The sequence below is a fragment of the Staurois parvus genome, unplaced genomic scaffold, assembly GCF_062004578.1.
Source record: "Staurois parvus isolate SC_StPar_1 unplaced genomic scaffold, SC_StPar_1.0 ptg000376l, whole genome shotgun sequence".
Taxonomy (NCBI): domain Eukaryota; kingdom Metazoa; phylum Chordata; class Amphibia; order Anura; family Ranidae; genus Staurois; species Staurois parvus.
In genome coordinates this window covers 2077193-2092817 of record NW_028318172.1, presented here as the reverse complement: position 1 = coordinate 2092817, position 15625 = coordinate 2077193, and the positions used below count along the sequence as shown (strand labels likewise).

At 41.8% G+C, this 15625-nt stretch overlaps 1 protein-coding gene across 2 annotated transcripts in view; it reads right to left on the bottom strand.

The window, feature by feature from the left end:
* Positions 1-15051, bottom strand: part of LOC149456095 (coiled-coil domain-containing protein 150-like) — a 68112-nt gene extending 53061 nt beyond the window's left edge. Inside the window, exons 1-3 of one of the 2 annotated variants that reach the window (XM_089685482.1) lie at positions 14704-15051; positions 11590-11738; positions 1358-1578 (exon numbers count right to left, since the gene is read on the bottom strand). In XM_089685482.1, the coding sequence (XP_089541608.1) occupies positions 1358-1578; positions 11590-11738; positions 14704-14793 (460 nt within the window). In that variant the 5' untranslated portion in view covers positions 14794-15051. The remainder of the gene's footprint in view (positions 1-1357; positions 1579-11589; positions 11739-14703) is intronic. The other variant, XM_089685481.1, reaches the window with a different exon arrangement.
* Positions 15052-15625: the final 574 nt, after the last annotated feature.

The window sequence follows — 15625 nt, the reverse complement described above, 5'->3', positions numbered from 1 at the left end:
GAAATGCCGATATCCGGCATTTCCCTGTTTACATGTGATGAGCTGCGATTGGACACAGCTGATCACATGACCGAGCCGACATCTTCGGCTCTTTCAGTGATCGGTGATCCGCTGTGTCCGAAGGACACAGTGCACCGCCGATCGCCGCTCTGCGTGCTCCCTGAGCCGCGCATGCGCAGTGAGAATAGGAGGACGTCATGTGACGTCCTCCCAGAACAAGAGAACCACCTTGCGCCCGTCATATTACTATATGGCGGGTGGGAGGTGGTTAAAGTGTAATTATAGGCAAAACTAAATGAAACCCCATCAGGTTTCATTAACATCCTATTGCTGTTACAGAGGTTTACCCTTACTTTCTGTTCTGGGAACAACCTTTTACCAGACTGGAAGTGAGGAAAAACCTGCAAAAGGGAAACAAACAAGAAAAATCTGACAGGGGTTTTAGCATCTCTCTACATAATCTAAAAATATTTTTTTGTGTGTGTGTTGCTATTAGAGAGTTTTTTTATTTAAAATACTTTTCTTGAGGGTCACAGTGCATAAACTTCTCCTGTTACCCCGAGTCAGCTGATAGCAGGCTTTTGCCCACTATTCACTAACGTAGCAGAGCCATATCAGGCTCGGCAACGATCCCAGCAGTCACAGGATAGATCAGTTCTCGGTCTTTCCAAGCTGCAATGTCACATCGATGCTGCAACATGGAGGTAAATATGTATGTTTGTTTTGGGTTATGGGTATAGATATACCTTAACTTCTATTTCTTTTAGAGATACAGTATAGTCAATCTAAATTGTTTGAGACTTTCTTGGTTAATCTTTAAAGGAGAAGTAAAGCCAACGCTTTTTTGACTGTACTACTATGGATCACAGGAGTGCAGTTCTCTCTGCACTCCTATTACCCTTTTAGAGCTGACAGCGGGCTGAATCCTGATGTCGAGTAATGTCACAGAGAAGGTCCAGGCTGTGTAAAGATCCCGACCATATGGTCAGGATCCACCCTGAACCAGCACCTGGCTCAGCCTCTCAGAGACCTTCGGAATGCCTGAGCCAGCCCCTCCTGCCCCCTCCACAGTCCACCACTCCAGTAAGCGCAGGAGGTGCACAGCAGACAGCCGGTGACTGACAGTCACAGCTCTCTGCTCAAAGTGGAGCAGGAGAACTGAGCGATCATGGTATTTGATAGCTCAGTTCTCTGTGCAGAGGTGGCGGGAGACAGATGCAGCATTTGATTGATGATGCACCCACCTAGGTGAGTATATATATATATATATATATATATATATATATATATATATATATATAATTTTTTTTTTTTACAGAAAGCCATATTTCTCTTTTAAAGATATTTTTTTTCTTACCAGTGTGTTTATTATGCAACTCCCGATCTGTGTGTAGTCGGAATAAATTAAGTTTGAGTGTTTGCAACATGCTTTCCATGTGACACACACGATTGACAAGATTCTCACAATTTTTCCACAATGTATCACCATCTCCAGAAAATGCTGATCTTGCTTTTACAGGGCTGATTGGGCGAAGAAACTCAGAATTTTTTTCATCCTCAAATTCCTTGCTGACAATCCTAAAAAAAAAATTTTTAAGAAAAACGGATTAGAGGACACAAATAAAAACTCTCTTCATATCTCTTTTTTGCTCTTCAGGTACACACATAAGGAACCTTCCTTCTGTTCATAAGCTTTCTTTCCTGTCACCACTTCTCAACAGATCCACCAAGATTTCTTTAAGAGTCCTATATTTCATGGAACTCCCACCTGCGTGCCATTATAGAGTTACTATCCCTCTAAAAATCTACATTGTCCTTAAGAAAAATAAAAAAAAAATGAAATATTAAACTCACCTTTAAATCTCCACAAATATATCCGACATTGATGGGATTTTCAGTGAAGTGAATATAGTCTGAATGATGTCACAATAAAGGATGACTTAGGCCTTCAGCAACCTTGAAAAGTTATTGTACAGTATTTCCAATGTTTTATTTTTTGGATGTACATGTTCAAGCAACTGGCTTGTTGTAAATAGTCAAATTTATGGTATTAACTTAAAAAACACTTTATTTCTATATATAATGTTTGCAATTATATATGAGCATGAAGCAGCCAAGACTTGGTCATTGAGTAAGAAGGCTTTTTTGTGCTTTGCAGAGCAACAAAGTGGTTATATGTTACTGCTTTTTGTCATAACACAAAGGTATGTTAACCCATAAAAACACTGCATTTTCTGTATGGCTGATAGTTATCACAACTGTTAACTAGAAAAGCTACAATTTCTGGGGAAACTGTGTGAAGTGTTCTTGCCTCCACCAGTAGTCTACAGCTCACACTCTAGCTTTTGTCACTCTACTGGCTGCTCACACACCTGGGGGGTTCTTATAGCAACTCACTCTACAGCAAGGGCAGAGAAGAGCGGTTAAAAACAAACTGCTCCAACTTGCTCACTTCACTGGCGGTTGCCCTCTTCAAACGGTTGTAGTTTAAAAATTATAAATCCTACACCGAAGAGCTTTATATTGTGAGAATCACAAGACCCAGACCTACATTTTGATGCATAGTATGTCTCTGAAATATTAAAAATGAAGGCACAGTCGCAGTTTAGAAATTGCCCTACAAATTTGAGGTGGCTAGAGTGGAGTTTCAATGAATGTCAATGGGCGGCGTGAGTTGCAAACAAATGGTCATATTGCGAAAACTATCAGGACTATGGCTTAGCTGTGGACATTTTTAGTGGCAGGAGGGATAGCTGAACGTTTTGCTATAAGATTTGTGTAGGTGGGCTTGAAAATGAGGGAGTGATGGCAGTTTAGAAATCATGTCCTGATTTTTCAGCTCAAACTCTAGCTTTTGTCAGCTCCCACTCTAGTTTTGAACATTCCGCCATTCATTCCTATGGGACCAATTTCACCAGAAAAACTCCGATATTTCGTGAACCATTCGGCGAAATGTTCCACAAAGTAATAGCACACCAATCAGGAACAATCTGCACGTTTCGGTATATTACTGTCTATGTAGTGTAAAAACTGTGGGAGGAGTTAGGGTGGTAAATTTGGCTATAATAATAAGAATATATATATGTGAGATAACAGTAACATGCAAGAACACTTAAATATGGATCTAAAATAAAAAAAGTTAAGATTTGCTATGTAATAGGGAAAAAATTAAAATTTTAATTGTACTTAACCAGGATAATGGAAAAATTGCTTGGAATTCTTCCTCAAAATTGGCAAGCTTGGGTATGTTAAGGGTGCCTTGGTACTCCTGCGTGTATGTCTGCAGTATGAGATAAAGGTACTGCTGCCTATAAATGCTAGTCTCATGAGACATGAAGTGAAATTTGGTGATGTCACTACTGTGCTGTTCACTGTTGCTCTTGCTGGAAGCTCTGACATGAGGAAGCAAGCTGCCTCCACACAGAGCACAGGGGTAAATTTACTAATGGGTATCACATGCAATATTTGTGTTTTTTTGGAAATATTGCAGACAACAATAAAAGAGTCAGTTCATCATAGTAAAATATCAAATTTGTGGTAAATATTGCAAATGCATTACAAATGTTAAAGTGGTTCTAAAGGTTTTTTACCTTTATGCATTCTATGGGGGGGTTCGGAGCTGAGCCGTGGCTCTATATATCTTATGGTCGCATAGAGCAGCGGCTCAGAGGCGAGCATGCAGCAGTGCCCCCAAGGCAAACGGTTGTCTCTGGGGGCACTTCTCTAGGGGCAGGAGCCAGGAGCACTGGAGTGGACCCAAAAAAAAAGAGATTCAGGCAGCTGTGTGCCAAACCACTGCACAGAGCAGGTAAGTATTACATGTTTATTTTATAAAAAAAAACCCAAAAAAAAATGAAGCTCTAGTATCACTTTATAGGAAAAAAATGGGATAAATCATTAAGCGGTATTAAATCCAAAACTGCAGCTTCCCAGTCACTAGATGTAGTGGCTGCATTAGTTTTCATTTTTGTAAGCCCTTTTCCTTCTGTTTTCACCTGATGATCTGGTCAGTAAAACACCTCCTGGATGAAGGAGCACTGGGGACACCTTTGGACAGCAGCATGGTCAGTCTGGGGGAGGGTAGTACAGGTTTTAAGCAGTTACAGCAACATTTTTTTTTCCTTCTGGGGTAAAGGTCTTACATAAAAAGTGGTCATTGTAAGAACCCCTGTCAGTGGTAAATGATTTGACTCATCTTTCTATCTGCTACATCTGTAGGATGCCTGCCTGTTCTGTTGAAAAACAACACACTTACTGGCAGGACCAACAGGTAAAAGTAAAAGAAAGAAAGCCTAGAAAAAAAAAAAACAAAAAAAAAAAAACAAACAAATAAACCTAATGCAGCCATCACATCTAAGAATTGGTAAGCTGCAATATAATAAATGTTTACTTTTGGGTTTAATACTGCTTGAAAGTGAATTCACTAAAAAAACCAAACAAAATACATGCAGTGAATATTTTAGGAATTTACAAAATAACCAGGCAGGGAGCTCTGCACTGGCCAAAAGGTTAAAAGTATACAATGTAGCAGTGTGGAGATATTCTGCCCTGAGCTCAAGAATGGATATGCATTGTAACTTTTCACTTGGAGATCTTTCTGTGAATGAAGGCACAAAAAGAATGTGTCTTGCAGGGGTACCACAGGCATGTTCTCTGTCTTTTATGGGCACATCTTCAAGAGTTTTTTCCCCTTTAAAGGATTGGAACATGATACACCAGGACAATGCCCCTCATCCCCCCTCCCCAAATTCCCTCCCTGACAGTAGGCAGGGGTTCCTCTTCGCTGCAACCACTGACAGATTTAAAATCACTGTCATTCATTTACAGTGATCTGTGAATTGATAAACTACAAGTGCCATCTGCCACTGCAGCTGATTGCTTGTATTTCTCAATGATCAGTGCATTCATAGTCCACTGAATCTTATTCCAGCTTTCTAACTCAAATCAGGCAGAGCGATATGAGCAGAAAGTTAGAGGGAGAGTATGTAGGAGCCTGATGTTGCACCCATGATCCATTGATCACCGTTGCAATACTTTGCAGGCTCCTGTGTAAAAAAAAATAATAAATGCCTATTTTTTACCTGCAAAAATATGTACATTTATTTTTTTTACCTGAAGGTGATCTTAGCCTTTACATCTTGGTGCCCAGCATGTGGCTTTCAAGCACTTTTTGTGCGGCCCTCACTAAAGGGGGGGGCAGGGGTGTGGTCCAGAGACTCACTGGGAGTGCCACAGCCACCTGATATTTATTTTTTGTGTTGCACCATGCTGCTCCACATGGCTGTAGCATCCCCAGTGAGTATGCTCCCGATGCTTCAGTGACAGCCAGAGTTCAGTGTGAAATAACTCAAATGAAAGAGCAGAGAAGACTTCTCTCACACTGAGCTCTGGCATCTGATAAGAGAATGTAGGGAGCGGGGCTGAGCAGGAGGGGCACCTGTCCTGGGGACTACATTTTTCCATGGGGGGGAGGTGCTACATGGCGAGGCTGCCCACCATATCTGCTGTTTATGCCTTTCCTGCTCCCATTTGACCCACATTCAGGGAATGAAAACAGGTCCTGTGCACCCTAGCATAATTCCACCGTACTGGCTCTGCTTAGTCCCTATAGGTGAAAACTCATGAAATATTTTTGCTGCTTCAGCTAGCATGTAAGAGTGATTTTTATGTGCTATAGAGGTGAACAGTTCTTTAGAATTTCCAGAAAGAATGCAGTTAAAAACAGAGCTCCTTTTAGTGGCAAATCCACAAATCTCTACTTAGAACCCTCAAACATTATTCTTTTTTTTTTTTAAGCAAAGGCCCTAGAGAATAAAATAGTGGCATTTTTTTAACTCACACTGTGTTTGTGCAACTGTTTTTCAAACACAATTTTGTTGGAAAAAATAAATGTTAATAAATTTTAATGTGCAAAAAAACAATATAATACCAAACTGTTTGGTACAATCTAAAAGATGAAGTTACACTGAGTAAATAGATACTAAACATGTCACACTGAGCAAGTTATTGGAATGGTGACAAACTACTACTTAAGTGGTTCTCGCCCAGCCTATTGTACAATGGTGACCGAGTGGGACCACTCTTTTTCTGGGAGGACGTCATATGACGTCCTCTCATTCTTGCCACGCATGCGCGCCCATGGGGGTGCGCAGCGCAGTGATTGGTGGTGAGCTGTGTTTCTCAGATACAGCACCTCAATGATTAGGGTAAAGTGCCAATGATGTTGGCTCATTACAACGTGATTAGCTGTGTCCAATCACAGCTGATCATATGTAAACAAATGCCGGTTAATGGCATTTCCTTTCCTCAGTACCATCACTGCCTGAGGAAAGGAAAGCTGATAACCGGCTTTCCTGTGACAGGGGACATTTACACTCATAATCAGGGCACTGATCATCAGTGCCCTGATCATCAGTGCAGCCCCATCAGTGCAGTATATCAGTGCCCATCAGTGCTGCCTATCAGTACCACCTTATGTGTGCCTCTTCAGCAGTGCCCATCAGTGCAGCTGATCAGTGATGCCTCATCAGTGGCCATCAGTGCAGCTTCATGAGTGCTCATCAGTGCAGTCTCATCAGCGCACATTAGTGAAGAAGAAAAATTACTTATTTACAAAATTTCATAACAGAAACAACATTTTTTTTTTATATTCCCTCAAAATGTTCTAACTTTTTTTTGCTTGTTTAGCAAAAAATAAAAAACTTTTATGCTCTGAAAACTTGTTAGTATTGAAGTCGGTAAATGAGGATAACAGCCAGACAACTAGCAATTCAAAAAGGAGGTCAACAGCTGAATTTCCATCATAAAAGTTTTACTTTAAAACTATAAGACAAACAATAACAAGCAAGTAACAATTGGTAAGTCACATAAAATATTACTGCAATAATAGCCAAAAGTATGTGCTCAATGAAAACACAACATACCTTTACCTTTAACAGAATGGGCCGAGATGAAAAATTACCCTTATTTGACACAGACAAAATATACCAATAATTTTCAATGTTAGCTAGAATTTTTATTTACTTTAAATCCCAACATAAGTCCCTGCTCTTTGTATTGTACTTTAACTGAAACATGTTACAATGAACATATGCCTAAGCAACTCCCTTTCCTTACTCTAGGTAGCCTCCATATCTATACTTACCTTTACTTTGGTCACCACCACTCTCTAAACACCCAGGGACTTTTGGGTACAGTATAGGCAGCATGTGACATGGCCTTCACAGAATAAAGCACATGGGGAGCCTGAGTGGACAATGCTGAGGGCAGAGGGTGTGCCATTCAGTGTGAGTGGGAATGATTTTGCAGGAAAAACAGCACAGATCGGATTTGGGGGGAGAGCACCAGAAAAGGTAAGTAGAGGTAACAGAGGGTGCTTGGGACGCTTTGTTGAACACATCTTCTGTCACTTTCTTATGATCATGTTTTCTCTGCTTTTTCACAACTAAATGCAGCTACTGCCTCAGAATCCATGTTAACGGTCTCAAGCTACAGTATGTACTGACACTTTGCAATCTTTATGGTAAATAATCTAAGTCTTTAAAACTTGTCTATATTTGTGGTGATTGATTCTCACCTCCTTTTACGATCAAAGAATCAATTATATTTTAGGACTTTGGCTTGTGCCTGTGCCTTAATTCATGTGTTCAGTTCAGTTCCTAATTGATGAATCCTTCCCAGCCCCATCTCCCTATAAATGTAGATCAGCTTATGGGGGATGTCAGACAGGGTATTTTTGTGCTGGAGTGTTCAGCAGCTTAACTAAAGCAATAACAAGATACAACATAGAACTCTGCTCCACTCTGGACTGACTGCAAGCAAACCAACATTTTGTAAAGCATCTCTTACAAGTCTGATTCCTACTACCTCTACCCTTTAATATGCCCCCTCTACTCTTCCTTCTCATATTAACATCCTCTGTTCTCAAATTGACATTTCTTTTACCCCTCTTTTACACCCCAAAGCTTTCACATATCAACCTCATTTCTTCCCTCTCCGTACTACTGTGCTCATCACCTCCTGCAAATACTTAACCCAGATGATGACCCAAACACAAGGACAGGGAGGTATGTGCATTCATATACAGTTCATCCTGCTCTCATCTTACTTTCTTCACCATCCTTCTGCAGTATCTCACTGCCACACCCAGCACCCTCCTTATTCTGGCAATAGCCACAGTCCACTCAATTTAACCTTGATCTTCCTGCTTCCAACCCATCCCCCCCCCCATGTGCTCTCTGGAATGCCAGTTCCATCTGTAACAAGCTCACCTCTGTTGACCTTTTTGTCACCCATTCCCTTAACCTACTTGCAATTGCTGAAACCTGGCTTCAAGCATCTGACTCTGCCTCTCCCGCTGCCCTCTCCCACGAAGGCCTCCACTGGACTCACTCACCCAGGCCCAAGGGACGGAAAGGAGGTGGATTTGGATTGCTTCTATCCCCACTGAGAACCTTTAAAATCCTTCCTACCCCTTCCTCTCTATCCTTCTCTTCTTTTGAGACTCGCCATATTTGTGTTTTCTCCAATTTCTCTAAAGAATGCAGTGACCTATCAGTCTCCTGGACGAGTGTCACACTTCCTTGATTTCTCTGCCTGTCTATCGTATATTCTCTGCTCTGAAGTACGCACTATCATTCTAGGTGCTTTTAACATCCTCATTAAAGTTAAAAACCTGGTTACATCTCAACTTTTCAACTTAAAGAGGAGCTGTAGCTGCTGACTTTAAATAGACACTCACCTGTCCCAGGATCCAGAGCTTTTCTTACCCTGGGTCAGTTTCTCCACAGGTCTTCAGTCCCCGGCGCCAGCATCTTAACTATGGGCACTTGGCTGTGGCAGCTTCACAGCCAGCTTCCCACTGTGCTGCGCATTGTGAATGGTCCTGCAGTCTTCTGGGACCTGTGACATGTCCCAGAAGACTGTGGGGAGGTGGGGGAGGAGAACTACCGCTTGGATTGCCTAGGCGAAAACCATGTACCTGCTCCCCGCCAAATGTCAAATGTTACAGAGAGGGGGAGGAGACCTTAAAGCAGAATTTCCCCTTTTGGGTGAAATTCCACTTTAACCATTTGACCTAACACAATGGACACAGTCCTCCACTCTCTCTGATGGTAACACCCTTGACCTTGTTTTCTTCCATCTTTGCACTCCTGGCAACCTCACCAGCACCCCCTTTCATCTTTTTGATCACAACCTCATCACTTTCACAGTGTCCCTGTCTTCAACTACCTCACCAAACAGCAAACAATTACCCACAAAACACTTTGCCATTTTAATCCTTCTCTTTTCTACTCTACAGCTGACCACCTCTGTGACAAAATATCACCCCTGTCCTATACTGGCCACTTCTGTCTACAACACTTTACTCGCATCCACACTGGACTCACTTGCTTCTCTCACTACACAAAGTATCAGGCAGCGAACAATTACAATCTTGGCAGAATGACGACACCAGAAATCCTAAAAGACATAGCTGTGCATTGGAGCAACTATGGTGTAAAACCAAATCCCAGCACGCATTCACCCTATAAAAATCTGCCTTCCTAAAAAACAATTCCTCTTTCCATGCTACCAAACAAGTCAGTCCTCATCTCTTCTCTACTTTTAACACTCTACTTTCTCCACCACCACCTCCACCCAATAACTCACTCGCTATTTACGAGATTGCCAATTACTTCAAAAACAAAATTGATGCAATTCGAGGGGACATCTCCACTGCACAGGTATCTATCCAACTTATCATACCCTGCAGAAAATCAAATTCAGTACTGTCCTCTTTTGATCTTGCTACTTCTGAAGAGATCGCTAAACGTTTCTCAGAAGCCCACCTTACCACCTGTCTGCTGGACCTCATTCTCTCACAACTACTATGGTCACCCTGTTCCTCTATCCTATGCTGTGTCATATCTTCAATCTCTCTCTCTCTACTGGTACTTTCCCCTACCTTCTAAAACATGCAGTGATCACCCCCATATTTAAAAAGTCCTCACTGTAGCCCACCAGCCTGAACAAATTAAGACCTATCTCCTTGCCCCTATTTACCTCTAAACTTTTACCACGCTTAGTCAACAACCATCTGAGCTCCTTCCTTACTGACAAAAACCTACTTGACACCTTACAGTCGCTCACTATACTCCACAGAAACTGCCCTACTAAAACTCTCTAATGATTTATTAACTGCTAAAACCAATGGCCACTACTCCGTACTCTTACTACTACAGCTTTCTGCGCCCTTTGATACTGTTCACCAACCCCTCCTCAAAGAAAAAAATATGCCACTCTTTTGGCCTTCAAGCCTCTGCTCTTTCCTGGTTCTCTTCCTATCTATCAGTGTAACCTATAACTCCATCTCCTACTCTTTCTGTAGAGATTCCCCCAGGTTCTGTCCTCTCCACTTCCCCATCTACACCTCCTCCCTTGGTCACTTGATAAACTCCCAGGGCTTCCAGTACCATCTCTATGCTGATGACACCCAAATCTACTCTACTCCTCACCTCACCCCTTCAGTCTCCTCTCACATTACTAACTTAATAACTGACATATCAGCATAGATGTCACACCACTTCCTCAAACTCAATCTTTCTTAGGCTCCATGCACACTATTGATTTTTTTAAGCTCAAAAATCGCTGGATAAAAACACTGGTAATGGTGTTTTTTAGTAGAATTTTAGTATCGTTTAAAAAATATTTAGGAGCATTAGCTTTTTATTAGCAGTTTTACTGTACATGTAGAAAAAAAATAAAGCTAGAAAAAAAGGAGCGTTTAGCATTTTTTTTGCTGGAAAAACACTGAAAAAATTCTACAAAAACAATTTTTTTTTCTCCTAGATGAAGCTCAAAAAAAACATTAATAGCCTATGTGCATGGGCACATAGGATAACAGCTTCCAGGAGCAAAAAAATGCCAATAACAGCTTCTAGGAGCTTAAAAAAATGCTAGTGTGCAAGGAGCCTAAAACTAAGCTTGTAATATTCCCTGCTGGCTGTGCTCCCTCCCTTTACATCTCTATTAAAATCAATAATACAACTATCAGTCGCTCCCCTCGTGCTAGGTGTGATCCTGGACTTTGACCTGTCCTTTCAGCCCCAAATCCAACCACTGTTCAAACCTGTCCACCTTTAGGGGATCCCTGAAAACTTACCTCTTCAGGGAAGCCTATCCTGCCTTCAGCTAGCAATTGAATCTTTTAGTGCTCCTATCAGTTTATCCCTCACAGTTATTATATTTTGTTCTGCTAGCCCCTAATATAAAATTGTAAGCTCCAGGGATCAGGGTGCTCCTAGCTCTCTTGTTTTAAATTGTATTGTTGCTGTATTGTCTCCCTTTGTATTGTAAAGCACTGAGCAAACTATTGGCGCTATATAAATCCTGTATAATATTAATAATATTAACCATTTGCTTTAAATCCTTGGCTTTCATTAAAAACTTCTATGGTATACATGTTTTCTATGCCGTATAAATCTGAAATTGCAGTTCACATCAACACTTCCCTCACTAATTTACAATGCGTAGTTTTGAGCAAAGCTTTGCTTGGACAAATTGTGTTTTTATTCATGATATACTTTTTTAAGTATTGACTGCTCTTACTTCTGGCTGTTTACACCCAGCGCTCTCAAGTCAGAGATCAAAGTCGCTGTTTGTTCTTCAGCCATACGCATCCGCTGCTCAAGAACAGAGAAGGTCTCAGGAGCTGTAGGATGAATACTGAAAGGGGCAATAACTGGACGTGCCATTTCCTGCCAAAAAAAATAAAATGGATCAATTATACAATTTAGGGATGCACTGATATGATTTTTTATCGGCAAGTATGAGTGTCGATACTTTTGGTCAAGTATTCACTGATTCTGATACTTTGCGGTCTGATTTGTGCCCATACAAAATAAATGGAAGCATATCATACTGCAAAGAATAGCATGCGATTTGATCAGGAATGCGATGCATTTCCTGTTCAAAATGCATGCGGTTAACCCATCGCTCCTGTGCGAACCCAGGCTTGTCATAGCCTGAGTTCACACAGAAGCGGTGCGGAAAATCTCTCTGCATCGATCCCATGCTGTCACAGAAGGAAAAGCTGCTTCACAGGTCTGCGGCTTTCTCTCCTCTCCTTGCAGGGATAACAGTATCAGCTATTCTGATTAGTAAGCACCGTCACTTTGTACACTTCAAATAAAGTTGGTATTAAAAAAAAAAAAGCTATATGATACTCTGAAATGCGCATCACACCTCCCTCTACCGCTTGCTCACTGCAGCTGGAAAGGAAAGCTACAGTACACTAAACCACTGCAGTTTAGTATGTGGCAGCTGTCCGTTGCTATTTGAACAAACTCTTAGGGTTAAAGTGGAACTAAACCCTCCCATTCTTTTCAACCAAGAAAGCTGCCAAGTTAGCCTCTGTTTGATCTGCAACTGCCATGGTGCTGCACATGTGATCAGATATGACACCAACCATTTGATGGCTTGACAGTTTGGTTGAGAGCACAAGCAATTGTAACAGCTAGTTTTCCAGGAATGTAACTGATTTTTTGAAACCATTAAATTGATGGGTTTAGTTGTGCTTTAAAACAGGTGGTAAGGAGGCAACATATTGAGGGGATTCAATAAAACTGCTGTGCTGCTTTTCTGAATTGCTCTTGGTAAAGTGGAGCTAAACCCATCAATTTGACGGTTTCAAAAAAACAGTTATCGGTACATTCCCGGCATGCAAGAAATGTGCTTGTGCTCTCAATCAAACTGTCAAGCCATCAAATGGCTGGTGTCATAAAGGATCACATGTGCAGCACCATAGCAGTTGCAGATCAAACAGAGGCTGACATGGCAGCCTCCTTGGCTGAAAAAGATGTGAAGGTTTAGTTCCACTGTAAAAGAGAAGTTTAGGTTTTTATTTTTAGGTGAATGCAGCATTGGTCTGATGCTGCATCTGTCTCCCGCTGGCTGTCACATGAACACTGATCGCTGAGTCCTCACCACTGCTGTGAGCAGAGAGCACTGACTGTCAGTCACCGCTGTCTGCTCTGCATGCAACCCCCACCAGCTCACTGGAACTCTGAGCATTGGAGGTAGCGGCTGGCTCAGGCTCACAGAACCTCAATGAGAGGCTGAGCCAGGTACCGCTCCAAACTCTGGGGTGGATCCCGACTTTAAGGTCAAGATCTTCTCTCCCCAGCCCGAGAGCGTGCAGCCCACTGTCAGCTGAAAACGGGTCACAGAACAAACTGCACTCCTGTGATCCACAGAAGTACAGCCAAAACAGCTTTGGCTGTACTTCTCCTTTAATCCACTGTGTATAATTAAAAAAAACATCTGTGAAAGTTTTGGCTCTGACAGCAACTCAAGCATCAAATTCAAGTGGTTCTAATTTACTCCACTTCTACATTGTGGTCATTGTGGTGCAACACCCGCACCAAATTAAAAAAAAGATATCAAGAGTTTGTATCTTATGAAATTGGAGCTAATTAAAGTGTTACTAAACCCAGGACCCTGTATTCACTATATCTGATCTCCCACAGTACACAGAACATGAAATGCAATTAGTTTAGAAAATATAAACTGCTAAATACCTTTTCTCTTCAGCAATATATAGCAGTCTTGTGACTTCTATCAGTGTCCAGCTGAGCACTGGTTAAACCTTGTAGGAGGAGTTTTCATTCTCCTGACTGCCCTATGAGATTACATAACTCCTGACCCTCTGTCTGGACAGTGCTGATTGGCCCTGTGCTGATCACATGCACCCTCTCTAGCAGTACACACCAAACTGAGCATGTGCAGAAAGTCCCCGAGGCTCTGTTCCTTCAGGAGATAAGAGGGTGGCATTGGAAGAAGAGAAGACAGGATCAAGCCTTTTTACACAATGCAGAGGATTAACCCCTTAGGTTGCACAGTGAGTATAACAAGCATAATTTACTGTATATACAGACTGATTTTACTGTTGTGGGTTTAGTAACACTTTAAGACCAACTTTCTTTTTCTGTATATGACAGATTTTGCAAAAATGTTTTGCATGCGTTCTAAAAGTGGTGCAGCATGCGTTTTAAAACTGGCGTAGCATGCGTTCTAAAACTGGCGTAGCATGCGTTCTAAAACTGGCGTAGCATGCGTCTAAAAGTGGTATAGCATGCGTTCTAAACTGGCGTAGCATGCATCTAAAAGTGGTGCAGCATGTGTTCTAAACTGGCATAGCATGCGTCTAAAAGTGGTGCAGCATGTGTTCTAAACTGGCATAGCGTGCGTCTAAAAGTGGTGCAGCATGTGTTCTAAACTGGCATAGCATGCGTCTAAAAGTGGTATAGCATGCGTTCTAAACATGGCATAACGTGTTCTAACAGTGGCACAGGATGTGTTCTAAACGTGGCATAACGTGTTCTAAAAGTGGCATAACATGCGCCAAATTCAAGTACAAGCTCTAGACAGGTTGATGAATTTGGCACACACTGCACCACCTTTAGAATGCACGTAGCACCATTTTTGCAAAATCTGCGCCAATCTTTTTATGAATTCCAGGGATTGTTTCCTCATCGCCTGTCACTCTGTGAAAAGTGATTTTCAGGAGGGCTTCAAGGGCTGCTGCAGGGCAGAATGAGCCGTCAGAGAGATGAGAGAAATCCTAGTTTCCTTTGTAATAAACGAGCACTGGTGACCTCATTATGAATGTACATACGTAGCACCCTGGAATGTATACCAAGTCCAGTCATGCATAGGTCATACCTTCCACAGAGGTGACCGCCGCTCACTGCACCCGTTCTTCCTCAGCTCCCCTCCACCATCCTCCTTCACTAGACACTGTGCTGTTACCATGGAGATGGCTCCGGCTTCTCCCTTCAAACCGCCCGCTGCTCACTCTCTGCTACTCCGCATGCTCCATCACAGCACTGGGCACGGCGAGAGGTGCTACGCCCACGGCTCACGTGACTTTCCATGTCCGCGTGACTATGAACAAAGCTTGTCCCTGTCTCTCCGTGCCTTCAGGAATGGCCGAGGGTGTGGACTGTGTGCAGTGAGCGGGTGTGCAGTACATACACAGGAGCCTGTGATTTCCTCACTGCAGACACGAGGCCAGCAGGGGGCGCTGGGGTGAGAGGAAGATGGTGAGGACTGAGCAGACTGAATACACAAACATCTTGAGAGATCATGAAGGCGGGGCCAGATTAACCACTTCAGGTCTGAACACTTCTACCCCCTTCCTGTCCAGGGCAAATGTTTAGCTTTCAGCACTATCACACTTTGAATGACAGTTGCACAGTCATGCAACACTGTACCCATATGAATTTTTTAGCATTTTTTTGAGACAGATGAAACTTTATTTTGGTAGTACTTATTCACCACTGGGATTTTTATTTTTTTGCTATATAAATGAAAAAGTCCAAACATTTTGAAAAAAAAAAGTTTTTTTCTTATAAAGTTTTGCAAATAAATAATCTTTCTTTATAAATCTTGGCCAAAATGTATTCAGTTATCTTTCTAGTAAAAAAAAAATAATCCAAATTAGTTTATGACCAAAAATTACAATTACAATTTTTTTTTTAACATACTGTCACCCTAGCAGTACAGTGTCACCATACTGTATTGCGGGGGGTGATGAAGATTTTTTTTTTACACTGATTGATCCATAAAGGCTGTAAAATCAATA